Raw genomic sequence first — 27404 nt, 5'->3', positions numbered from 1 at the left:
GGAGATCGATGAACGTGAAAAGAAGAGAAACATGGAATCCAATGCTTTTTTCCCATTATTGCCTAAAACCAGCATGGACCCATACCCATGATGCCACGTGTATTTCTACAAAACTGTCATTTTTATCTGACGTGGCTAACCAACAACAGTAGAAAGGTGGCCCATTCTTAAGTAAGTGTTCATCTCAGCCTTGTAAGAGTGAGATGGAACCGAGTCAGCACCTACCCCTGTGCAGCGGGTGATGACGTGACAATAAAGTGACAGGTCTCACCATTTATGATAGGCCGAACGACTCTTTTCTACCCAAGGTTTATGCTCAGCCTTTTAAATTTGAAAAAAATTAATTATATCACCAATAATCTATTTTTGTTAATAAATTTTGTTAAGTAAAAATATATAAAAATCATTTTATATCAAAGAAAAAAATAGTGGTTTCTAAGAAAATTTATCAAATTTACTAATAAAAATAGATGATAGTAGGAATTTGGTTTTTTAAATTTGAAGGGTGGCAAATGTCATTTCATAAAACATTGGGTGGGAAATAGTTCTTTGGCCTTATAAAAGTGGAATTGGCGGGGCATCTTGTTCCCAAAGTTTCGTTTCTTTTTTTATACTGACTTGATCGGTCGAGGAAATCACGGTGGGTGGCGACTATTTATAACATTGGGATTCACGTACCGGAAGAAAGCTGTCTTCCTCCATTCAGGATCAGTGCATTGGCTTGCAATTGGCGAACATCGTCGTTGATTAAATGATTATTTTTGCAAAAACATGATTATGCTGTTTCTCAAATTATCCGGTGAAAAAGAAAATAAGGATTTTATTTATTTATTGTTAATTTTGTTATAATAAAAAAGAGTTTTAAATGATGTTTTATAATTTTTAAATTCAAAATATTATAATAATAATAATTTTTTTTTTGGCCAAATGAGTATATCCGATCCAAGGTTTAGTAAAAAGACAAATTCTCAATATTTAATTTTTAAAAACATAAATATTTATTTATCTATTAAAATTTATTATTAAAGTTAAAGATAAAATTATTATTTAATTATAAATATTTTAAAAAACTAAAAATTATTACATTCCCCCTATTCCCCCTGTAAAGGTTTAAAAATCTAATAATTTTTTCGAATTTAAGATTTGAAAAGTCAAAATTTTCCCATTGAGATTTTTTACCTCTCTCTGGCGACCACATCTCTTCACCCATCTCCCTCTAGTCTCTCCCATAGCTAAGACTGGATTCGAGCTAAATCAAACTTGAGTTTGGCTTGGTTTACATATAACTGAGCTTAAGTTCGAGCTTATGAAAATTAAGCTCGAACTCGATTTGAATTCAGCTCAACTCTTTTTTCGTTATTAAAACGATATCATTTTAATACATATTGGTCAAAACGATGTCGTTTTGTATTAAAATTTTTAATTGAAAAATTTGGTGAGTAGCTCAAGTTCGATTGAGCTTGTATAGGATTAATTTATTTCGGACTCATTTGAATCGAGCTTGAACAGCTCGATTCGAATCCAGTCTACTCATAGCCATTCCTTGTCTCCCTTATTGTTGACAAAGATGAAATCATTTTCGTCTCTAATTTCATCTTTGTTGATGATAGGGAACGAGGAAGAGAGAGATTGGAGGGAGAGAGAAATCTAGAGGGAGAGAAAATGTCGTCAATCAGAGAAGAGAAGAAGAAACTTTAAAGAAGAAATAACCGCTTTTTAAACTTTAAATATAAAAAAATTATTAAAATTTTAAAATTAAAAGATATATGTGATATTTTTTAATTTTCATAATATTTTTAATTAAATGATGATTTTATTATTGATTATAATAATAAATTTTAATACATAGATAAAAATTTATGTTTTTAAAAAATAATAAATAAAAATTTATATTTTCACAAAACTTTGGGTGAAAATAATCTTTTAATTTTTTTTTTTTACGATAAATTTCATCCAACTGGACCTCGAGGTTGCCCCGGAGCGAACCCAAACAATTATGACGGCAATTTACTATCTTCTTTAATGCAGACGTTCAGGCAATTATGCCTTACAGATACAGTAACAGGTGAACGTCCCAAACAACAGCAACTGGCAATTAACATTAGAGCGAGACATACATGGAACAGCTCTGAACAAAACTGTAATTACAACACTAACTAATATTCTGCACATATTTTGGACTTCTCTGTACTCTTCTCTGCTCAGTCTCCCAAAAAACTCTCTTTTCTCGAGCACCTTCTCTCACTCAGTTGGTCACACCTTCCTATTCCCAAAAACCACTGCATTGTCTTCTTCTCCAGCCCACTCATGGATCTTTTCCTTCTTGCTTTAACTCTCGTTCTTCTTCTTGCTACTTTTAGAGGTTAAAAAAACAAATATGGTCGTGTTTTTGTTTACAAAATGTCAACTTTACTAACTTGTTTCTGCTTCATTCTCTCAGGTGTTTCTGCTGCCACGTTCACATTCGTCAACAGATGCGACTACACTATTTGGCCCGGCATTCTCGCGAATGCCGGCAGTCCTAGACTGGACAGCACCGGATTTGAGCTCCCTAAAGACTCTTCCCGCTCTTTTCTTGCTCCCACGGGCTGGTCCGGCCGCTTCTGGGCTCGAACCGGCTGTAACTTTGACGGATCAGGAGCCGGGTCTTGTTCTACCGCTGACTGTGGGTCCGGTCAGGTTGAGTGTAATGGGCTTGGAGCCGCCCCTCCCGCCACTCTCGCGGAGTTCACTCTCGGGTCGGGTGGCCAGGACTTTTATGATGTCAGCCTCGTCGACGGGTACAACTTACCCATGCTTGTCGAGACGTCGGGCGGGTCGGGTCTATGCGCTTCGACAGGGTGCCCCACGGACTTGAACCTGCAATGTCCCGCGGAATTGAGGGTCGGTGAAGGGGAAGCCTGCAGGAGCGCGTGTGAAGCGTTTGGGAGTCCTGAGTACTGTTGCAGTGGCGCGTTTAATTCACCCGCCAGCTGCAAACCGTCGGTGTACTCGGAGATGTTCAAGTCCGCTTGCCCGAAATCTTACAGTTACGCGTATGATGATGCCACGAGTACTTTCACATGCAGCGGAGCTGACTATACGTGACGTTTTGCCCGTCTTCTTCTCCCAGGTATGAATTTTCTTTCCGTTACTAATTAGTCACACTAACACCTATTAATTCATAATCCATCATTAATTTATTAATCTCTTCATTAATGAACTTTTACTGTATTTAGTATTCTTTATGTCATTGTTTTTGTTTGTTTGCTTGTGCATTTAGATGGTGGCCAACTGGAAATGCCAAGGATTCTCTTTATTATGATTTTATTTTGGTTTTATAATTGTTGGGTAGATCATGTTGATTAATTGAGATTGGTGGGTTGCTTTTAATGCCATCAATCCGATTGATTCCAGGATATATTATCTTTCACCAAAAAATCTGACCAGAAATTATTATTTATCCTGAAAGAGCAATCAATTTTGCAGTCAGAAATCTTCAAGTTATGCAACACCAAATACAGGATCATCATCACAGCAGCAACAACAAGATTCAGGATCCGGGATAGAGTATTCGGGTTACGGATATGGGTCGGAGTACATTCCAGGTTCCGGCGTAGGGACTGGATCTGGGTATCTGGGTTCCGGTGGCAGTACAGAATCTGGAGGAGGCAGCGTGTTGGCGGATGGGTCATATTTAGCTGGTTTGGCCATGGGAGATTCAGCAAGAAAAGCATCAATTAGTTCTCTTCAACTTGCAGTTGTGGCCTTTACAGCTGTGGCATTCATGTCCTCATGTTTCTTCTACTTGTAGTCTCCCTTTCTATATAATTTATGGTCTTCTTGTCTGTGAATTCTTTTTATGTTTTCAGCCTTTGGTAAAAATGCTGACTAAATTGTAATCCACTCACCAACCCATTTCATAATTCCTAGGAATTTTCAGTTGTTACATATTAAAAAAGTGCTTGTTTCTGCATTAAGCAAAAACTAAACTCTTTTGGCAAATTTTTATGCTGCTTGTTTCAATGGTGTTTGTAAAGGAAGAAAAGAGAGTAGTTTTTGTCTGTGTAATGTGAATATATTGTCAGGATTTGCTTTGGCCTGCTAAGGAACCAGGATTTCTTTCATTGTGTCAATTGTCTGCTGTTGCAGTGAATTATTGATGTTGAAATAAGAAAGCTTGATTCAATATAAACAGAAAATTATTTGTGGACCAATGGCCATTTGCAAAATCTTATCTTTGTATTAAAAATTCAATGGGAATATAATCTGCCATTAATGCATGGTCAAACCACCTCTGACAACTCTCCAATGGTAGGTAATGCCTCAGTAATGTTACTGTGCTGGCTACCCAATTTGATCACTTAAATTCAAAATAGGAAGGAATAAAGTCAAGAAGTGGGATCATAATTTACTGATGATATAAGAAGAAGCTGGCCTCCAGTTGCTGGTGTGATTATTGCTACCGAAATTTTCTTTTTTTCTTTTTGCAGAAAATACTCTCAACAGGAGGATTTTCAAGCACTTCTTATTCAAAATTAAACTTAAGATTGTAAATAGGATTATTTAAAAAGAAAAAGAAAACAAATTTTTGGGATTTTTAATCCGGTAAATGTATAGGAAATAAGCAGAATACTGCCTAACTGAGTTTGGGTTTTCAATCATGGATATGATTTATAGTGGTGGGGTTTGGATAGCATAAATCAATTAACATATAATTATATTATAATTTGAAGATCACAACTCAAGTTTGAGTTTTAAATAATCATATTACCATGTTAGGTGAAATCCACTATTGATATTGCAGGTCCTACCAACCATTGATCTTCATCATCACCCATTATTAAGCATATTAGATTGCTTTCCTGGTAAACTGGGTTATGTCTTCTGGTTATAATATAGGAGGATAATTAGAGAGCACTTGGATGAAGAAGAGGCAGTTCATGTAAAAGCATATTGCTGAATCCTCAGAAGATTACAAGCACAGATATGGAAGGGTAAGTGTTGCCTTCTTGCTTGCTAAGAGGCAGTTAACATTACAAGGAAATCACAGTATAAGAAGTTTCTCAACCAGTGTGATTTTGCAAATTATAAATTCACAATGTGCTATGAGGTTGTTTCATTTGACTGATATCACGGAAAAGCAAAATGCTTTAAACTACAATATAATGCCAACATGTTTAGTTTCATCACCTCTACAGAGTGAGAATGTAGAATTTGCAGTTCTGTTGCCATAAGTAACACTCACTTTGTACTCTCCTAAGAAACCATAAAAGCTATATGATCCATGGTCATCTGACTGACCATTTACCTCCCCAGTTTGCCATTCTTTCAAGAGCTTGTCGACCACATCACCGGCTGGGAGGTTCTGTAAATTATTATCAGTCAGGCACATTTGGTAACAACCCTTAGGATGCAGTGCAGTCCAAAGCATTATACCATTCACAGATGGATGTGAGAAGCCTTCTCTCAATACTTGCTCTAGATAAATAGCCTGTGTTTGCTTTTCGAGTGTTCTACTGATATCGACTTCTGTAAGCCAAACGGGCAGTTCTAGAGTAGCCAGTTTGTCCAGGATAGCTCTCATTAGAGGCAGATTTGGTATGGTGAAGTGACTCTCTAGGCCTATGCCATCCAGTGACACCCCACCACGTTTGAGCTCCTCTAATCTTGAAATGTAAGTATCAACTGTCGAATTCACATCACCGCAAGTCTCCACGACATTATATTCATTCATGAAAAGGGTTGCCAAAGGGTCTGCTTGGTGTGCTGTCTCATAGAAATGCAAGGTTGCATCAGGGCCAAGTTTTTGCTCATAAAAGTCGAAATGAAGCATCTCATTACTAACATCCCAATGTATGAACTCTTCTCTATATTTGCCCATAAGGCTTTGTATACGCAAGTTGACAGCTAATAGAAGATCACTGCCTGTAAGATTGCGAACCCAGGCTGGTGTGTATACAGGGTTTTCCCAGAATATATTGTGGCCTCTAGTAATAATTTTATTGGCTCTAACAAATTCCAACATCTGGTCTGCTAAGGTGTAGTTTAGCTTCCCCTGTTCAGGTTCTGTTACATACCACTTCAGTTCATTTTCGAACACTGCTGCATTGAATCTCTCAACAAACCATTTCTGGAAAAAATAGAGGACTTGAATCAATGTGTTAGCAAATAATCAAAAATTGGGGACAAAAGGAAAAGCTACACTGGTTTACCTGATAGGGTGAATTTCCAAGAATAGTACTTGCTATTGCAGAACCAAATGGAAAATCCTTGAAGACTTGTTCTATGGTGATTGCTGCATTTTCTATTCTATCTCCATGTTCATCCGAGACATGTATTGTCACAGCGCGTTTTCTTTCCTGGATACATTAGTACAGTTTTTCTCAGTGTTTTGGTAGTCTATACTTGAAACTATTTGATGTTATGATTAGTCACTGCACCATTGGTAATGTTCTAGCAGACAGGCCATGGACTGTGGAGTAGTGCAAAAGTGTTACCAGTAATTACAGTGTTAATTATATAATCTTGGTTGATCCTCCATTGCTGATCAGTAAAAGGCTGCAATGAAGCACTAGCAATTTCTACATTGATGTCTCTATCATCATCAGCATTCTGAGACATGGAAACACAAGTAAAAAGGTCAGAACAAATATTTTCAGCCTTCCATGGGACTGATTTTAGAGAAGGAAACTACCTGAAAGGATAATAGAGATAAGTTAGAAGGTGAATCAAGAGTGAATCCACCTTTAAGAAATGACCAGCATCCACTCTTGGCCAAAACTGTTCCAATACAATTATATGTCTCGTTTTCTGTCTTGAGGCTCGCCCGAATGAGCGACGAAGAAGCCCCTTGAATCCTGATCCAAGCTGTTGATTACCATAGGAAATAAGCCAATGTAACACCCACTATGAAGTGCTATAATGATGAATAAAATAACCATACCAGAAAAACAGTAGATGGTTCCAATGGTGAGATTATGCAATATAAAAGCTGGTGTGCTATGAGCCATAGTTACAGAGTTAACAATGAAATTCAAGTTCTCCGGATACTCATCTTTAAGAATTCCTCCATCATAAAGTGGCTTCTCTGCTACCTCTTTACACTGCTAAGCACAAACATTGAACAATGCAACTCAAACTAAACCAAAGTGAATTATACAGTATCTGCAAACTTTTACCTCAGTGTAAGCAGTAAAATCGTACAAGGGTCCATCTGCAAGACACAAAAGTTTTCAAAAACAAAAAATCAACCAAAAATAACACAAGCCCACTTATTATTATTATTATTAAAAGGAAGAAAGTAGTTTAAAGAGAAAGAAAGAAACCATAAGAAGTCGCCAATGAAACTCCTGCAATAATAGAAAAGAAGAAGAATTTGCTAAAGAAAGAAGTGAGTTTCATGTTTGAGTAAACACTTTTTGAAGTTGATTTCCCAATATAATGGAGTTTACCAAAGAGATAAGGAGGGTCACAAGGGAAATAGTGGTTTGTCCCTAAGAGTCCCCTGCTTGATCACATGCATAGCGAGGGAGCTTGATGAAAGTTAACCATCATGTGAATTCGATATGAAGAAGAAACTCAAATAAATGCAGCATTATATATAGAGTCTGCAGAGTGTACATTTGGCTCCTAATTGCGTACGATGGTAGTTATTGTTTCTTGTTTTGGCATTAACGATGGAGGCTTTCCTAATCTTCAGTCTCTTTGCTTTATGCTTATAGGAATGTCTAGAGTTAAATGAATTAAAAATGGGTTGAACCGAAATATCAATTTCATAAAAATTAAAAATCAATCTAATTTTATTTTATTTTTTAATGAAACAATCAAACTTTTGTAACTTTCTATTAAAGACATTTAATTATTATTTGATTTTTAACAAAATTAAATAAAAATAATATAATAATATTAAAGATATTAAATTATTGTCTAATTTTTAACCAAGTTAAATATTAAAAACATTGACCTACTCATTTTGGTGCATTAAATTGGATAATTTGTGTGTTGGTATGAACATTTGACTTATGTTGCATAAAAACAAAACATCGCATTAATTCGGTTAGGGTTTTGCCTTTTTTTGGGGTTGGTTTTTTATTTGAGATAGGTTGTGGGGTTTTTGGGGATATGTATTTAGGGAGAGGGGTTAAGCAAGATATTTGTGGGTTATAATTAATTATTCACAATGATTTTAAAATGTCTAATAATTGTCCTATTCATTACTCGTGAATTAAAATATTTAATGGCTTTAGAGGTTTGGACTAATTTTATGCCTGAGAATACAGTACAGGTTTAGTCAATTTAATAAGAAAGAAGGAAAATTCATCTCTTTAATAAAACCCAGAAACAGAATTTAATCCTTTTAGTAGAAAACGGGACAATTTGGTCTTTTAATGGTGTTATTATTCATGGATAAAATTTGGAAGGTTAGAAGATAATTTCCACCCAAAGTTTGATGTACTGTTATTCTCACCCAATAAGTTTTAAAAAACCCTAAATATCCAGTTGGCCTAATCACCAGTATCTGCATTCCTCTTTATTCAATTTTGTTAGGTATTTGGGTTTTTAAAACTTAACATATAAGAGATTGACTTAATATATAAGAGATTGACAGTACATCAAACCTTGGGTGGGAACAAGTCTTTTGGCCAGTTAAGAAATGCAAACAAAGGATAGAGATTGCAAGAGAATGTAGTTGTTGGGAGTCACTGACGAGGCCTTTATGGCAAAGCAACAACCGCAAGTCAAGTAAGAAATAATTTAAGACGCTGTAATCTTTGATAAAAAGTTAAGATTTCTGGTCCAATGGACAAGAACTAGTAGGCTTGATATTCAAGAGAGAAGAAGAAAGGGTTGTTATTTACTTGATGACAAAGAATTTTTTCTTTTTTTTAAATGGAGAATCTTTCCATTTTAATTGCTACCATTCACGTTGTGACATATTGACAAATTCTCTTAGTTGTGTTGAATTTGCATTGTAATTAAGGAGGAAACAGTAATGTTGGTTGACAAAGAAGAGAGATTTCGGATGATTGAGGTTGGCTGGGCGTGAAAGAAAAGGGTGTTGGTTTGTTTGTTTCAACTCTACTCTTATCTTGCAGCTCCACCGTGGCTTCTACGGCAGTCCTTCGCCTGAAACAGATGTAATTATGGGACAAATAGTTACAATGTTCATATTAACAGTTTTGGATAAGAAATTTCACGGGCTTCATTAATAACAGATCATCAAATCAAACAGTAGTACATTAGTGAACTGCTAAGCAAATGGTAATTTTGAGAGTATCAGCAAAACTCGTGCGTCCTTAAAATGAATGGACAATATCTGATACTAAAAAAAGACGAATAGGGATATCATTGAGCAACAGCCCATCATCCTATTTTTCCTGGTCCGTCAATGGCAACTCATTAATGTCACTGGTTACCAGATTCTGACAAGGGTTTCTTCGCCATCCTGTTCCTGTAAATCTTGGCATAGATGTTCTTGGTTCTCAGTGAAAGTACAATGTCCAAACAAAATCCAACCAGGCATGATATTGCCATGATGATGAACACAAGCCTGTAACAATGGGCTCCAACACAAGTGTTGCCGCCTCCTGCTGTTGGGGTAGCTTGTGTATCGTAGAGGTATCCGGCAAGCAGGCCGGAGAAGAGGAAGGAGCCGAGGGGGAGATTGAGGACGAGTATGTTGTAGATGAGTCCATAATACTTAAGACCAAATAGTTCAGAGGCAGTAGGGACTGTGATGGCTAAGCGGACTCCATAGCATATTCCCACCACAATTGAGCCGATGTACAGGCAACCAGGCACAGCTAACGCCATGAGCATGTACCCAACTGCCATTATGATCTGAGAGGCTGCATTCCAAAGAGGCCTTGGTGTTCCAGCTTTCCTGAAAAACCATGGTGAACGTTAACAATTAATGGCTCTGTTAAATACGTTCAGCAATCTCTCAACATCTGAATCACACCAAATTTATATAACATATGTAAGAAGAAAGGCTTAAAGAATCTAAAGGCAACGAAGAAATGACATTATGTCATTTTCACCTTGCAGGCCTTCTGGTTTATATCATATTCACGGTCCATAGCAAAAATCTTATATGTGGATTCGATGTATGGACACTTCACCGATAAAAAAGGAATCCGGCATCCCAGCCAACTTACCTATCATAGATTACTTAAATGCCCTTACCCCACCAAATTTTGCTTTCAGAACCTATAAATTCATTATGTAGAAACCAAGAAAAAGCAGCACTACATCATTGACTCTTATGAAAAAGCATGTGCGCAAGTGACGGTGAAAAGCTAGATAAGAGAAAGATGAAAACAAAAATCAAATGTTCTTAAAATCACATCGTTAATCAAATCAATTACCTTATTAATTTATAATTTAATCGATTTTTAAATTATAATATATATATATTTAATATTATAATATATTTATTATATTTTTTAAATATAAATAATATATATTAAAAAAATGATCTACTTTTATTAAAAATATTTGTATAAATAATTAACTTATTTTAATCTATTAAAAATTAAATCAATTTAATTATTTTGTTTAATTAATATTTATTTATTTTTAATAATAATTATTTAACTTTTAATTAATTATATTTTTTCAATGTTATTTATTACTATTTGATTTTTTTATAAATATATATATATAAAAAAACAAAAAAATAAATTTTTTTTAATAAACCAAATTAGACTACTAGGCACTTATTTATGATTAAATTAGTCAGATACAATATGAATACAAGGATTGAATTTGACCTCAAAACTGGCATCACCTAAATCTCACCTAGTAATGCAATTTTGTCAAAATGTTTGGTAAAGTGTCAATTATATATATGAATACAATTCTATCCTAAAATCCAAGTCTCCATCCTGCTCCACTGAACGGCTGAGAATTTCCCAAAAAAGTAGATGCGGAGAAAAAAGAAAATTCTTTATAAGCAAAGACGGATTGGACAGGACAGGACAGGACATGACAGGGCGATATTCCCTGCCTCAAAATGATGGACAAGGAAAAAAGTGTAAATAATTTTTATAAATGTTAATTATAAAAAAAAAAAAAATATTATCATTATGTATGTATCTAAATAAAAATAGGGTAACATAAATAATATTATTATTTAATTAAATAATTTAAAATAAAAAATAAAATAAACACTATAATAATAATATATCATTATGTATGTATATAATTTTATTGATAAAAATTTGTTTTCTCTTTCTTTTCCTCTTTTTCAAATCTTCTTCTCCTTTTATTTTCTTCTTTCTTTTTCAGCTCCTCTCTTCTCCTATCCACCTTGTCCATCTCTCCTCTTCACTGTCTTCTTGTGCTCTTTTTATTTTTATATTTTTTGTCCATAGGACAAAGACAAAGATTCCTAACAAATAACGGATAACGGTGCCTCACCCCGTTGTCATCTCTATTACCCAAAACTATTGTCTCAACACAACATCAAGATCTATCAAGCACTATAAGTCTAAATATAGAAACTTTTCCTAAGATAAATTATTATTATGTAAAGGAAAGTTATGCAAGCAAAGCAAGATGTTCAAAAAAATTAATCATACTCCTTAATTAATTAAAGAATTTAGCTTACTTAATAAAGTACTCTGATACGGAGCCTGAAATAATCCGCCCGAAAAATCCCCAAATACTCATCAAGGAAACAAAGATTGACACGTCAGCGTATCCAAGAGCTAATCCAATCTGTCCCATGTTGTTCATCACAGCCAAACCCGTCCCAACGCCACACAGAAACGACACGAACAAGATCCAAAAATCAGCGGTTTTCAACGACTCAAATATAGTGTGCTCCTCCCCTAAGACCCGTCTCCTCTTAACTTCCACCACGGTCACCGTTGACTCGGCCACCACTTCTTCCTCCTTCTTATCCTCCGCAGCGTTACTTTCCAGCTGGTTCTCTAATAACGGCTCCACCACCTGTTCTTCCACGTCTGATTCCGTTTTCGACAGGTTCATTTTCCAGCTTTTTATGTAAGAGTAAACCGGGATGGCTAATGGAGAAGCTAAAAGTACGATTAGAATAATCGAGAAAGCCAACGAAAAAGCTTCGCTTATACTCGGGATAAAATCGTAACCCAGTAAATAAAGCGCAACGACAACTGCTACAACGTTGAATACAGTGAAGTACTTGTTCTCTTCTTCCTCCTCCCCCACGGTCGCAGCCGGGGGAGTCTCGCGGAGGAAGAAGACTGCGATGAGACAAACAGCTAACGGGACAATCGCGAGCATGAGAAGAAACGAAGAAGAGTTATCGTTAAAAAGAGCCGTACAAAGGTCGGTAAAAATCGCCGTACTTAGGCCCACATAACCTTTTAGAATACCGGAAACGGGGCCGCGATTCCTCCTAAAATTGCGTATACAAGTCACGAGGACCGCGGTGTTCATCCACGTGGAACTGTTGCCTCCCATGCAGAGAAATATACACATCTGCCAGTAAGCAAAGGGTTTGATTTTTTCACTGACGACGAGCCATTGCGCGCCGTAACCGACCAGGCCTTCGACGGAGCCGATCAGAAGAATGACAGGGGTAGGAATTCGGTCAAAGGAGATGCCGGCGAGGAGACCGAAAGCTTTTCCGACGTCTTTAGCGACGGATAAGTTGTTGAGCTCTAGTTGGGTGAGGTTCATCAGGGTTTTGAGAGCGTCTGAGTAGTTTGCGAAAGTGTAGTTGTTGCCGGAGATGGCTTGGACCCAAACGGCCGTCACTAAGGCAAGCCATTTGCCGGCAGTTGCGGCGTACGAAACTTCTATACCCATCAACTATTAAAATTGCTTTACAAAAGATGATGAAGAAGAAGAGCAGAGGAACTGGCGATGAATTTTGAAGGTTGGGGGAATGCAGAATTTAAAGAAAGATTTTTGTGATAGTGGGAACCTCGAAAGCGACATGAACGGCTGCGTTTTGGTGCACTTAAAAAGTGGACGTTTTGGGAAGTTACAGCGCGGTATTTTGGAATTGAGATCAGAGATGATCGCTGGTTGAAAATTTTGGGACTCAGTAACCTGTGGGCTGATATTTAAAACGGTGACGACAAATGAATTGATTGAGATGCGTCCATAACTTTTTATTTTGCAAATTGTAAACATTTTCCTGGTGGCTACTGCGTTGCGGTTTAGTCAAGGGTTCTGTGGAGTCTGAACCAATCACGTCCGATCAAAAATCTACAAAGATTTTACTTTGTCGGTTGGGTATTAAATTAATATTGTATATAAAACTGTCATTTACTTTTTTAGTTAAATATAAAATAAGCCACTTGATCAATGATAAGTCCATTGGTGGGGATAAGTCATTTGGCCTTTATCATAATCTTCAACCGTTGGTGTACTTATCAATTTAAAATAAATACAGCTGTAAAGACCAATTAAGCAGGTCTAAGTCATTCCGACCACAAAATTATTATTAGTTTTTTACAATTTTTTCTGGACAAATTTCCTTTAGAAAGTAATGTGAAAGAAATAAGCCGACAGGGGACTGGAGGCGGGCGGGACAGCACTGGAAGAATGACAGTGGGCGGATACGGACAAATAAATTAGAGCGGCCACATTATAAACCCATTGGCTTATCAAATACACCAGAGAATACGACATATGATATGCCTAAACCTTAGTACCCCACTTCAAGTGGATATTTTATCTGCAATTTTGGCTCTTTATCCTTTTTTAACTTATTTAAAAAAAAATAAGGAGATTTTTAATTACTTAAAGAAATCTTATACACCTACCTATAACTAATTAAAATTAATAATAATAAAGATTTATTTTATTTATAATATTAAAAATAAATTAAAATATAATTTAAATTTTAAAAATTAAAAATTTTTTTCTAACTCAAGTTTTAAAAAATGATAGTTTCTCATTAATGTTTAATTTTTAAATCTCTAGTATTATTATCTGTGACTTTTTCTTCTAGAAGTTTTCTCTCCATTTGAAGGTCTCTCTCCACTCATTTGGATGTTCGATCAGTGTTTAGGAGACGACGAGAGACGAGACGTCTGGAAAGATAAAGAGTTTCGTCTTCCTGACGTAACTCTTCATCTCCTGTCATCTCTCAAATGTCGATCGAGTGTCCAATTAGGTGAAGAAAGACCGTCAAAGAGAGAGAAAACTTGAAGAGAGAGAGACCATTGATAATGATATTATAGATTTGGAAACTAAACCTTAGGGGGAAACTATCATTTTTTAAAACTTTGGTTGGAAGGAAACTTTTAGTTTTTAAAATTTATGCTAGAAAAAAAAGATAAAATTTTAAAGAGTTAGAGTTTCGTTAATTTTAACTATTTATGGGTGGATATTTAAGATTTTCAAAGTTGAGAGGGAAAAACTTGGGAAAACAATATACTTTAGGTGAAAATAGTCCTTTGGCCAAAAATTAATTAATATAACTTTTATTTTATTATTATTATTTTTTTTGCATACCTTAATTTCACACCCATTCTACCTTCAACTTTGATTTTAAGAATAACAATGTGAATAGAGTTAAGTATATAGCTTTAGCTTTGAAATTGTGAGATATATGAAAAGGCAACTCCATATATGACCTTAGCTTTGTGCGCGCACACACACACATGCATGTATGCGTCTAAGGCCAATTTCCTACCTAAGGTTTAACATATCGGAGAAACCATTCATTCACTTACCCTTAAATTTTTATTAAAATTGTCGTTAAATATACAAATAAAGCTATCATTTTAATAATAATATAAAAAATATAATTTTATTTTATTTTTCCTTATAGGTTTAAAAAACTAACAACATCATCTCTATTTAAAGCTTAAAAAGTTTAGAGTTTGTTTCCCTTCTCCAACCACTACCATTCTAGTCGACGATCGATCTTTTTCATCCATCTTCTAGATTCGACTGCTTTAGAGACATTGCTGGTGGCTGAAGTGCAATGAACCAAAGAAGGAAGGCCAACGAATCTTGTGGTTATTCGATTCATCGTTGTTCCTTCTTCACTTTGTAGTCAAGCGTCACCAAGCATCATTTGAGTTGTCACAAATCAGTTGGACAATGATGAACTTCGTCGGACGAAATTGCTCTGATGGGAAGGTCGACAGCGGGAGAAGAAGATGGCAAAAAGGCTAACCGATGAAAGGAATAGATTCCCGTCATTGAAGAATAAAGAAAAAGCCTTAGGGGGAAAAATGAATTTTTTAAAACTTTATCTTGGGAAAAATTGTTAGTTTTCCAAACTAATAGGAGAAAATAAAATATAATTTTATTTATTTTAATATTACTAGTGAAATAATAATTTTATCTGTAACCCTAATAAAATTTTTTTAAATGGATAAAAATGGACTAAATCTTAGATAGGTATTTGGTTTTTGCAATATGTGTGTTTGTTTCACACCAAACCTTAAGTGGGAAATGACCCTTTGGCCCTTATATTTATGCTTGTTGTAACACAATTTAACAGTATTTTCTATGATCACCTAATGGAAAATGTGGTTGATCAAATTAATTACTTACGAAGTCTTTGCGTAAGGAATGTATATCAGGTAATTTTAAATTGTGTATATGCTGAACAAGAATGTTTGGCAACAAAATCTGGAAATGTAACATGATCTCCATCTCCCTTTCAGCCTTTGAAACTACACTCCAATGAACGGGCGAAACAAAAACAAACATATCTTCTACATCAAACCATGCTTTGCTTCTCCATTCCTTTCATCATCTCAACCCACCATTAAAGCTTTGAAAATAACAGCTATGGGCAGCTCGGGAAAAAGGAAGTTCTCTTCATAATTAATTACTTCTAAGGTGCGTTTGGTTAAAGGGATTAAAAATTACTCTGATGCGTATCTTTTACTATTTATTTTATTTTATTTGATTTATAAATAATAAAAGATTTTAGTAATCTTCTATTATCAATGATAACATGATAGGTAATATAAGAGGTAATCTAATTATCACATCCACATTACGTATTAAAAGATTATCAAGGTAATTTTGATTTTATTATAACATATCATTTATTTATTAATTTTTTTAGGATAAAAATAATTTTATTTTCAATTAATATAATTAATAATATAAGAATATTTTAAAATAATTATATTTATGAGTATTTAAGTAAAATAATATGTTAATATTCTTTTATTACCTCTAACTAAATACAACAGTTATTTATATTTATCAATTTTTATTAAATCTTAGAAAATATAATAATAATTTATATCTAATAATCTTTAAAATAATACATCTTCGAGATAATCTTTCAATTTTGGTAATAAAATATGCCCAAAACCAAACACCCCCTTGAATTCATGTCATCCTTATCCACATCTGTTTGGATGTGGTATTAATTCATTCACATTAATTGGTTGAACATGACATCTCATCTCATCGATGAAGATAGAGTTGCCTTCGATTGCCAAGATTTATACAGAAAATTACACCAATACAATAACATAATTATCTGAGCAAAACCTTATTCTATTGTTCTATCATCACTCTGTTGGACCGGGATTTTACAGACTAATATCATATTTGTTGCTTTAGATGTGCTGTAATATGTTCTATGAAAGATGTTTCAATTCGCCATGAGCTCAACGGTCTAATGTCTGCCACTGCTGCAAATTTATCCCTTAGTTTATTTCCTATCTTCTTGTATTTATATTTTGTTTCTTCTACGAGTTCGTGCTCCTTAACTTGACCTTCAAACTCGAACCCCAAAATTTAATGATCATTTTTTGTTTAGATCCGAACCGAATTCTATCTAACCCAAAACTGAATTTTTCATGCCGACCCAATTAACAAACCAGACAAGTATTGTCAGATAAGGTGGTTATCACGCAATAGTCAAGTTTCTTTTTGGAAGTAATCAATGACATAACTATGGATGGAGTGGGTGGCAGAGTTGCATGAAAAGTAAGAGTCATTTGTTTTTTTTATCATTTGTGAAGAATGTGACACAGGCTTCTTCATATCATTTGTTTTTTTTTTTTTTTAAATTTTAGCTCTGTAGCTATTGTAACAATACTGGTTCTGTTCAGTGAATAGCTTGAAGGAGGGTATGGGTAGAGGAGTAAGCATTATTTTGGTGCTTAAGTAGTGTTAGAAAAAAATTTCCTTCAGATATGATTATTATGGCTGTACGCATTTGTGGCAGCTTAATAAATGTAAAGTGTGAATGGTTTGTCAATCAATAGTCTGGCCTTCAATTTTGAGAGCAATGTGCTCTTCATTAAAATATTGGTCCTGTTAGGGATGTTTGTCGCATTGTTCTTAGCTATGGAGACTTAAAATCTGATATGCAGAATGTTTTGTTCATTCTGTCATGAAAGTGTTGTTAAGTCGTGGTGTTCCTTTTATTTCTACAAAATCATTTCGCTAATACTGCTTTGAATGTTAGTTAATTGTCTTGTGTTGACTAAAGTAGTATCCTATATTCCTATTAAATTGAAGCTTAGGAGGAAGAGAAAGCAGAAGAGGTGTATGAAATTACAGAGAGAGTATACTTGGATGTTGATATTGATGAACAACGATTAGGTATTGCTTCTTATCCACAGTTCTGTGTGACAGTGATATGACCACAGCATGTTTTGTCTTTTAATTAAAGAGTAAGAGCAATTACTGAAATAATGCCATATTGATATTCATCAAATATATTTAGTGAAGCTTTCAGATAGATTCTATTATATCACAGAGTTGTATGCATTTTATTGTGTCTTTGTTCTTCATTTCCTGTCTTGTTAACTTCCAGTTCTGTTCTGATTTTGCAGGTAGAATTGTTATTGGATTGTATATGCCAGGTTGTTCCAAAAACTGTTGGTATGTATACAATCATCTGTGTTAATACTTTGATATCATGATTTTGGAAGCTTAATTCATCTAACATAGGAGATTTTCAATTTGCCAAATGTGTAGTTTAATGGCAATCTACCCACCATTAGGAACTCAAAAAGACATTATCCTATGTTTTGGTACTGAAAGTCAATTGTTCTCATTCCTAGTTCAAGAAATTGAAGCTTTTGAGTTGATACGTTAATGAACTACCAGGGTGCACTTGCTTTTAGAAATCTATGGCTTTAGCTTCATGTGTACCATATAAGCCGTATGGCAATTTTGGTGTGATAGTAGAGTTGTTGAACTGAGAATTGTGGTTCATTTGGATCTTTGTAAGAACACCATTTTCAGGATCCATTTTTTTATCTGGTTTTCCTCTGATTTCTTGTGTTATGTTAATATGTATTGCAATTCTAAGTGACTACCAGCTTTAATGGAGGTGTTCTATTGGAAAAACCATTGCATGATTACATTTTGGCATAGTTTGATGGTATTTTTGTAACGAGTGATGTGGAAATATGATGTTAATCCACAAAAAGTGTTTGAAGGTCTCTTTAACGTTTCCCACTTTTTTTTTTTTTTGGCAGAAAATTTCAGGGCATTATGCACAGGTACTTGGGTTTTTAGTTTTTAGTTCCAAATAAGTCTGATAGAGGCTACTTTCTTGTCAATGTGCTTATTATATATTATTCTCTTCATTTGCAGGGGAAAAAGGCAAGGGAGCAAGTGGGAAACCTCTCCACTACAAGGGAACGCCCTTTCATCCTATCATATCCGGGTTTGTGATTCAAGGTGGAGATACAGTTCGTGGAGATGGAAAGGGAAGTGAGTCTATCTATGGTGGCACCTTTCCTGATGAGAATTTTAAGATTAAACACTCACATTCAGGTGATCTATTTTGTACTAATTTTTCTGATTGTTTTTAGTAGTTTATATGTAAATTGTGGACAACTTTTGGTTCTATGAAGAAGCTATTATATATTTTCTTTATTCTCTGGGCTGTTTCTTTCTGGCTTCTATCACTGCTTCTCTCAGGTTATCCAAATTCCCCTGTAGGTGTTGTTTCAATGGTGAATTCAGGTCCTGATTCCAACTGCTCAAAGTTCTTCATCACCGCTGTTAAGGCCAGTTGGTAAGATATTCTTTGTTGATATGATAGGAAATTAATCATGGTTGATAATCATAGTTGTAGTTTTGTTATTGAAAATGAACTGTGCATTGATATGATTTCTGCATTAGGTCCATGATAAACATCGAATGTCTTGTATAGTTCACATATATTCTGCAGGTTGGATGGGAAACACGTTGTTTTTGGCAAGGTCATTCAACCCATGGACACTGTTTATGCAATCGAAGGCAGTGCTGGAACCTACAGTGGAAAACCAAGAAAAAAGGTCACCATTGCTGACTCTGGAGAGATAGATAAGGGCAAGTTGGACGAGGAAAGATGAGACTCTCTGGTACCTTATTACCCAGTTCCTCAGTTTTGAGTTTGCTAATGTGTTTTCAGATAATTGATTCACCTTTGTTTCACAATGTATTATGCTGATGAAATTTAATTAAATCTTGTGTTGGATCCAACAGTCATAGCTGCCCTTGGAAATATTGTATTTGGCTTTTTGTATCCAGCAACTGTTATAAATAATAAACAGTATGCAATGAAAAGGAAATGACTCTTACCTGCCCATTTCCCAAATCAATATAGCAATGGCCCTTGTTGAGGAGGCAGTTTGCAGATGCACATTGATGTGCGGTCATTTTCATCCTTCAAGAAGAAGTGTTTAGCTGCAATGTAAGCAAGTGACTAATCAAGTGGACAACAAATTGTGATTAGACACATCGCCTACATACAAGACGTTAAACACATCATCTATTCGTAGGTCAACTTTGAATGCAAATAGAAAACCTTCCATTCAAAAATAGTATAAAGAGTGAATCTTAACAATTTTCATATCTACCCAACTAATTTACATAATAATATCAACAAAGAAAGTTTAAATTCAATATACTTGAATATAGGTCATTTCTATGTAATTATATATTTATCCTCTTCCAACGACTCTTTCATAACTCGTATTGTCAAAAATTTTTAGATATATTAATAGTATAATTGTAGACGTAAGCTAATAAGCAACAAGTTGAACCACAATACCACATTAAAAACAACTCTGTTTATTATCTTTCAGTTTATTACTGTTTCAAACCACTTAGACCACATTCACATGCATTACAATTTTCAACATCACCACACATCAACACAGACAATGTAGATATGAAAACACTTGGTCCACTGTTACAAAGTAGCTGCTCAAGTCAGTGAAAATTATTTCCAAGCCTTAAAAGAACGTATATTATGCAATTAAATGTTATTTTAACCTTAATTCAAAATTATACAATATTATTATCTGTATATTTGATTATATATTCAAAAATATGTTTACCTAATTCTATTAACTCTTGAGTAAAGACGAAACTTTCTGAATAGTTTTGAGCTCTTGTGATGGATTGTGTCCAGGATGTACCTTGTCAACCCATTCTGAATAACCTCCTCCCATGTCCGTCACCTTTTCAAAGCCCTGAATCCACACAATATCATCTATTCATTTAACAAACAATTTTATACCTATTAAACTTGACGCTACTAACAAGACTAATCATAACTTACAGAATTCAGAAGATCAACACAGGCTTTGAGTGATCTAACTCCACTTTTGCAACCCTTTATGAGAAACAGTCAATCAAAAATCCAAGTTTTCCGTAAATTCTCTCTTTTACCCGTAAAGAAAATTGAAATAAAAAGCAGTCAATTTACCACAACTAAGGGATCATCCTTCTTGAATAAAGCAGAAACTTGGGTGATAAATTCCGGGTTTTTGGCTCTCCCTGGAAAAAGCCAAAACCCAAAAGACTTAGCAAGGATCTGAGTTGTATAAAGGGAAGAAATGAACTGCATACACATGATTAATTGATCACCTTCTTGTGTTTTGAACATGTAAGGAACATTCTGAGCATTTTCAATGTGGCCCTCCTGGAATTCCTCAATTGTCCTACAAACAATACACCGCTTTCTTCTCAGTGCTTCAATCACAAAAAATTGTAACAATGGAAGGTTAACGAAACCAGTTTCAATCAAACATCTCACCTCACATCTAAATATTTGTGGCCTGATCTGAGTAGCTCCTTTGCAGCATGAACATCAACAGTTACAACATCTTCAAGCCTGAAAAGAGTATGAAAATCAATCACAAGTTCACGATGATAAAAAAGTTGAACCAGAGAAATTAAAAAGAGCTCACTTTTTTGAGCCATTCATGACGAATCTTATGGGAAACAACATGTTCCCCATCTTCGTTAAAGCTAAAACGTTCCTTGTAGCCAACATTGTCAACTCTAGCTTTTGGCTTCTGTAGTGCAATGTTGATGTGCAGAGAACTGCAGCCGTAAAAATACCATTTCATTATAGTAAGAAAAAAAGAAACTAACTAGGTTTATAAAATTTTAGTTTACGTTTGCACATCCTTCCAAAAATCACCTAAGTCCCTATCATTCTCCAAACTTACTTTACACCCCTAAATTAATTTCATTAACCACATTTCATGTACCAAAATGAAATTGATCACATTGGTTGGTGTTGAAAGGTTATGACCAAATTCCTTAATTTAATACGAACATAACCCTTCATCTCTTCTGTATAGACCCTAATTCTATATCAATTAAAAAAACATTACAATTGGTAAGAAAAAAAAATACATTACAATTGATATTTGTCACTGTAATAGTGCTATTAGATAATTGATTATACATAGGGTAAAGTGATATTTTATAAAGTGGGGTTATTAGACATTTGACCATATAAAAGGTAAATAGATATTACACCACACATAGGTATTTGATATTTAACTATATAAGGGTTAAATTGATATTTATCAAATTTCATATTGTTTTTAGTTATTTATGTAAATTGGTATTTCCAAATTGAGTATCAAAATTTTTAAAATATATTCTGACTTTTGTTTCATTTAAATAAAAAAATTGATTTAATTTTTAAACCAAACTGAACTCAAATTAAGAGATGTTCACTCGAATTTATGGTTTAAAGTTCAAAATTATGGCTCAATTTGGTTTAAATTAGTGGTTTGATTTAACTTAAGGGTGCGTTTGGTTAAAGGTTTTTAAGATTACCTTGGTAATCTATCTTTTATTCCCTTATTTGGTTTGTCAATAATAAAATGTTACAGTAATCTTCTATTACCAATGCTGACGTAACAGGTAATATAGGTGGTAATCTGATTACCACCTTCACCTTAGGTATTTAAAGATTACTGGGGTAATCTTGAGTTTATTATAGAAAAATTATTATTTACTAATTTTTTGAGATAAAAATAAATTTATTTTTAATTAATATGATAAATAATATAAAAAATATTTAAAAATAATTATATTCAAGGGCATTTAAGTAAAATATTTTACTAGTAATCTTTTATTACCTTTAACCAAACACAATAATTATTTATATTTATCAAATTTTATCAAACATAGTAATCATTTATACCCAATAATCTATCTTTAAGGTAATCTTTCTATTTTAGTAATCAAACATTACCTAAACCAAACGCCCCCTAAATTCACATCTCTTTCTTTTCTATCATGAAGTCATTTTCTTAAAAAAATAAGACAATTTTTATAATACATGTTTTATTAAGAAAAATAAGCCAAAAATTTGAAAATATGCTAAAAAAACCCAAAAAATGAAAAAAAATCCAATTTACTCCCTAACATGGAAAATATCATAAAACCCCTAAATTAGAAAATTTTGTCTAACCCCACCCCATGTGTGGTGGAAAATTACAAAAAAACACATAAGGCTACGTTTTGGGTTTTGCAAAACCCGTGCATACTAAAATCTCATACTTAGACTTCCACCACTTGATCTTGCATGATCCACATTGTTTGAAAAATCTCAAAATCACCCCATCTTCAACATTTCGTTTTTGTTTGGCTCTCACTATTTGTTAGTGAACCTTAACTATTTTCTAGTTTTATTAATGAATCTATTAACTTTTCCTAGATGATTATTTTTCCATTAAGCATTTGAAAATAAAAAATAAAAAAAGAGTTAGGAAAAAATGAGAAAAAAAAGATAAAATAGAAAATATATATAAAATAAATTTTTTGTTCTTTCATTTAATAAAATTTATTAATAAAAATAAATAATATATTAGAATATAATTTTTAAAAATAAAGTATGAAAATTTGTTGTTCCAACAAAATTATATGAGAAATAGTCTGTAGGCCTAATAATGTAGTATTGTCTGGGCTTATTTCTAGCTAAGGCCCATTGGCCATAACTATACCTATACGGTGTCGTATGAATGTATCAGTAAAACTTCTAAAACGCAGTAGTTTGAAATCCAAATTGTTTATGCATTTGGAAAACCTCAACAAAGCCTCTTCTCCAAGAAACTCTCGCATTTCATAGACAGAGAGAGAAAGCATTCAAATAGAGTTAAGCTTTCACAAAATTTCCTCTTCCTTGACTGCTAAATCCCTGACAAAACCATGGTTCTCGAGGTTAATAATCTATTTATTTAAATTTTCATTTTTAGTTCTCGATTACAATCTGAACTCACCAAAATCGATGAATTCAGGCGACTATGATATGTATTGACAATTCAGAATGGATGAGAAATGGGGATTACTCCCCATCTCGATTAAGGGCCCAGTCAGACGCCGTTAGTCTCATTTGTGGAGCCAAAACACAAGTAATTCTTTACATACGCTTGATTTTGTTCGTGGGTTTTGTTTAGTTTGTTTAACGATTAGGGTTTTTTTTTTTTTTTTGTTGTTGTTCAATAGTCTAATCCGGAGAATACAGTGGGAGTACTGACGATGGCGGGAAAAGGGGTTCGTGTTTTAACTACGCCTACTACTGATCTTGGGAAAATATTGGCTTGCATGCACGGTATGCTTTGATGAACACTTACTTATTTTTCGGTGATTTTGGCTAGAATGTTTCGACTGGTTGTTGATGGGATGCTGGCGTTGTTTATTCTGTGATTGTTATTATTTGTTTAAAATGGCTTTTGATTTTTGAACTGATTAGAGGTTTGTGCGTGGTGTTCTCAGTCCACGGCATCTTTGGTTCTCTACCATATTCTCGGTTTTTTTTTTCCTTAAATTTTGTGGTGAATAAGAAATAATACTTTATATATAAGTGGAAAAGGAATAAGGATGCTTACTTAGTTGAGGATTATGCGATTGCTGATATACGTAAGCTTACAATAGTTTGGTGATATGGCTGTTGGCTTCATTTTGTTGGTTTTCTTTGGTTTGGGTGATTGAAGACCTGGAATTAGGTGCCAGTCTTGTAGCAATTTATCACTCCGACCAGTGAGAACATACGGTTCAGTTTCTGGTGGGAATGATTAGTGTATTATTTTTCAACTTTAAAGAAATAAGTTCAAGTCAGTCAGTAGCTAAGTGTTGTCTTATCTTTTCTTGTTTTCTCTTGAATTCTCTCTCCAAATTCTTTCTGTTGTTGTAGATATTGAAATGGGGGGTGAGATGAACATAGCAGCTGGGATTCAGGTTGCTCAATTGGCCCTTAAGCATCGCCAGAACAAAAACCAGCACCAAAGGATAATTGTTTTTGCTGGAAGGTATAATTTATTATCCAATTGACTTGTTTGTTGAATTTTACTGATATCTGATTTTCTTTTGGCTCTATGTTTTCAGTCCTTTGAAAAATGATAAGAAGGTGATGGAGATGATAGGTAAGAAATTGAAAAAGAACAGTGTAGCTCTTGATATTGTTAATTTTGGTGAAGAAGATGATGGGAAGCCAGAGAAGTTGGAAGCACTTCTTGCTGCCGTAAATAACAATGAAAGCAGTCATATAGTTAATATTCCTCCTGGTCCAAATGCTCTTTCTGATCTACTTATCAGGTTAGAAGATTTTCCCATTTTCTTGTGTGGTTGTTTCATTTATGGTTGCAAATCTAGGAATTGACAAGGTTTCTGCTAATTTACAAGAAAATTGAGTTTCTGTATGTCAAAATGGTAACAAAGAGGACTTGTTCAGTCTTTTCACACTAGTTAGCTTCATTTATGTAATCTGAGGTTTTTTGTTCCTTTGGCAGCACACCCATCTTCAATGTTGATGGTGGAGGAAGTGGCTTTGCAGCAGCGGCAGTGGCAGCTGCAGCTGGCAATGTTTCTGACTTTGAATTTGGTGTAGATCCCAATATAGATCCTGAGCTGGCTCTTGCCCTTAGGGTTTCTATGGAAGAGGAGAGAGCAAGACAAGAAGCTGCTGCTAAAAAGGCTGCTGATGAAGCTGTGAAAGAAGGAAAAGGAGAGGAGCCACCATCCAGTTCACAGGATGCAACAATGACAGAGAATTTTAACGCAGCTGCTGAAGCAACTGAGAAGACTGCTGAACCAATGGTTGGTGTCACATTTTACTGACATTCATGTTTTGAGGACCTAGGGTTGTATGTCCCTAACCCCCTTCCCCTCCTCCCCTCCATCCATCTCCCAACTTTCACTGTATGGCACCCTACATGCTAAAGTCTGGATCTGCAATGCATGTTGCTTAATGTCTGGAGTCAAATACTTAAGTTGTTTTCATTGAAATTTTCTTAAGCAATATATTGTGCAAACCCTTTCATTTGAAATTAGTTTTGATAATAGTTGTTGTGATAGGATGAGGAAAATGCTTTACTACAACGGGCTTTGTCAGTGTCCATGAATACTACTGGGCCTGATTCCTCTGTGGCTGATGCTGTTATGTCAGAAGCTAATGAGGATAAGGAGTTGGCCTTGGGTAGGTTCTCTTCTATTGAGGCATGTTAATTCCTTAAGAATGTATAATCAATTTATTTGCCTTTTTTTTGGTTTCATTGCTGTTGTATATCAAAATTTTAAGGGTGCTTAATTACAGGTTGAAACCTTAGTCATCCATATTAAAGTCCAATTGAAACTCTAATGGTACATCCTTAATTTGATTCTCTACATGTTGTTAATTTAGTTTATCGTTACTCTTTTTTGACTTGGGAAACATATAAAATTAGTAGACAGGGTTGATCAATGTATGATTATTTTAGGGTACATGTAGGGAAAAATTGTTGGTTTAACTGTAGGGTTATTTAATTCAACAGCTTAATTTTAATGGTCCATCTTATATCTATTTTTCTGCCTTTTCATGTTTGGTGTGCTTGGATTTCCTCAACACTTTTTAGATGAATCCTATTCTTAGATTCCAAGCTGAAAGCAGATGCAACATTAATTTGTAATTGCTGTGCTTTGCTAGTGGCATGTCTTTTTCACCATTGGAACTCTCAGCTTAAACTCTCAGTGTATATCGCCCCCGTCATCATTAAATTGTTCTACAATATTCAGCAGATCTTACCATCCTTGAGTTTTGAGAGCAATTTTTTTTATTATCCTGTTTGATTTTCTAGGATGTGTAATGCTGGCAAAGTTATAGTTTCATAATAAAGAATTAACATTGTTTTCTCGCATTATGTCATTTTGTTGCTTGCAGCTCTTCAAATGTCCATGCAGGAGGATATTAAAGATCCATCAAACCAGACAGATATAAGCAAGGTGTTAGGAGATCAGTCTTTTGTCTCATCTATTCTTACATCAGTAAGTGTATATGGGTTTATGAACTCATGACAAAAATGCATTGTATGAAGCTATATCTTGACTTGTTAATCTTACAGCTTCCAGGAGTTGACCCAAATGATCCTTCAGTGAAAGATCTGATTGCATCTCTGCAAGGTCAACCTGAGGTGTGTTCATAAAACATCTATTGTAAATTTTCAATGGATGCCTAATGCAGATTAGCATTCCTTTACACAAATATCTATGTTTCAACTAATACTTTGTTTTTTTCGTTTTTATTAGTCGTCCCAACAGAAGAAAGATGAAGATGAGCCACCGAAGGCTGACAAGTGAAGATACAATGGCCTTGTATCGTGGCAACTCATATGTTTCTCATGGCATAGTTCAAATCAAGATCGGATGCAAACACAGCTCTTGGAGACAGCTAAAACCCTATTGAAATATTGTGGCTTTTTTATTTTCTGTTTTAGAGGCAGTTTGTTGGCTGTCAAAAGGTTGGAGTGATTGGCTATACCTTAATGAATGCTTTCATGTATCTTTTAGGAATGGGATTTCTAATGACCTTGTGTTTTGCTTCATTGAAGAAAGGACCATTTAAATTTGTTGTACGAATCCTGTGCTCTATGGTTTGGATTGGATTGAATGGTATATTTTGATTGAGCAATGTTATGAATGTACGAGTATTCAATTTTAAATATCTAACTAAATATTTAAAATTTTATATTATAAAATAGTTAAATATTTTTTTATTTTTAATTTAAAATTATTTATGATAGTATATCACTTGAGTATTTAATTAATATTTAAAATTGAATATACTAAACATTAAGAAATATCAATACATTCTAAACTTACATATTAAAATTATGATCAATTAAAAATAAGTTGAATCATAACCCTCATGATCTAAGATAAATGAATAAGAAGCAAGAGTAATTACAGAATATTCCAGTAAAAAGATTATGTTG

General features: G+C 34.2%; 4 protein-coding genes and 2 pseudogenes across 5 annotated transcripts; 3 read left to right on the top strand and 3 right to left on the bottom strand.

The window, feature by feature from the left end:
* Positions 1-2066: 2066 nt before the first annotated feature.
* LOC123226915 lies at positions 2067-4115 on the top strand (annotated as a pseudogene).
* Positions 4116-4923: 808 nt separating this feature from the next.
* On the bottom strand, positions 4924-7525 carry LOC123226914 (endo-1,4-beta-xylanase 5-like). Its single transcript, XM_044651482.1, has 7 exons — positions 7308-7525; positions 7161-7195; positions 6926-7085; positions 6677-6849; positions 6490-6594; positions 6195-6341; positions 4924-6112 (listed from the first exon to the last, which is right to left on the bottom strand). The coding sequence occupies exons 1-7, from the start codon at positions 7381-7383 to the stop codon at positions 5138-5140; spliced, it is 1671 nt and encodes a 556-aa protein (XP_044507417.1). The 5' UTR covers positions 7384-7525; the 3' UTR covers positions 4924-5137.
* A 1641-nt stretch (positions 7526-9166) lies between these two features.
* LOC123226911 (protein NUCLEAR FUSION DEFECTIVE 4-like) lies at positions 9167-12852 on the bottom strand. Its single transcript, XM_044651479.1, has 2 exons — positions 11594-12852; positions 9167-9865 (listed from the first exon to the last, which is right to left on the bottom strand). The coding sequence occupies exons 1-2, from the start codon at positions 12775-12777 to the stop codon at positions 9388-9390; spliced, it is 1662 nt and encodes a 553-aa protein (XP_044507414.1). The 5' UTR covers positions 12778-12852; the 3' UTR covers positions 9167-9387.
* Positions 12853-15455: 2603 nt separating this feature from the next.
* On the top strand, positions 15456-19389 carry LOC123227792 (annotated as a pseudogene).
* Positions 19390-19484: 95 nt separating this feature from the next.
* LOC123226913 (protein HIGH ARSENIC CONTENT 1, mitochondrial-like) lies at positions 19485-21256 on the bottom strand. Of its 2 annotated transcripts, XM_044651481.1 has the most exons (7): positions 21105-21256; positions 20951-21028; positions 20782-20855; positions 20621-20691; positions 20474-20527; positions 20331-20384; positions 19485-19593 (listed from the first exon to the last, which is right to left on the bottom strand). In XM_044651481.1, the coding sequence occupies exons 1-7, from the start codon at positions 21188-21190 to the stop codon at positions 19576-19578; spliced, it is 435 nt and encodes a 144-aa protein (XP_044507416.1). In that variant the 5' UTR covers positions 21191-21256; the 3' UTR covers positions 19485-19575. The 2 variants fall into 2 exon arrangements, with proteins under 2 accessions (XP_044507416.1, XP_044507415.1); XM_044651480.1 differs by lacking the exon at positions 19485-19593 and having other exon boundaries at positions 20230-20384.
* Positions 21257-23218: 1962 nt separating this feature from the next.
* Positions 23219-27100, top strand: LOC123227565 (26S proteasome non-ATPase regulatory subunit 4 homolog). The gene is made up of 10 exons (XM_044652606.1): positions 23219-23379; positions 23457-23570; positions 23665-23770; positions 24353-24467; positions 24544-24753; positions 24948-25254; positions 25513-25633; positions 26354-26457; positions 26535-26603; positions 26719-27100. The coding sequence occupies exons 1-10, from the start codon at positions 23368-23370 to the stop codon at positions 26767-26769; spliced, it is 1209 nt and encodes a 402-aa protein (XP_044508541.1). The 5' UTR covers positions 23219-23367; the 3' UTR covers positions 26770-27100.
* Positions 27101-27404: the final 304 nt, after the last annotated feature.

Source organism: Mangifera indica, chromosome 10 (genome assembly GCF_011075055.1).
Source record: "Mangifera indica cultivar Alphonso chromosome 10, CATAS_Mindica_2.1, whole genome shotgun sequence".
In the NCBI taxonomy this organism is placed as follows: Eukaryota; Viridiplantae; Streptophyta; class Magnoliopsida; order Sapindales; family Anacardiaceae; genus Mangifera; species Mangifera indica.
The sequence above is the reverse complement of the archived record's forward strand: the minus strand, read 5'-3'. Positions and strand labels throughout refer to the sequence as shown.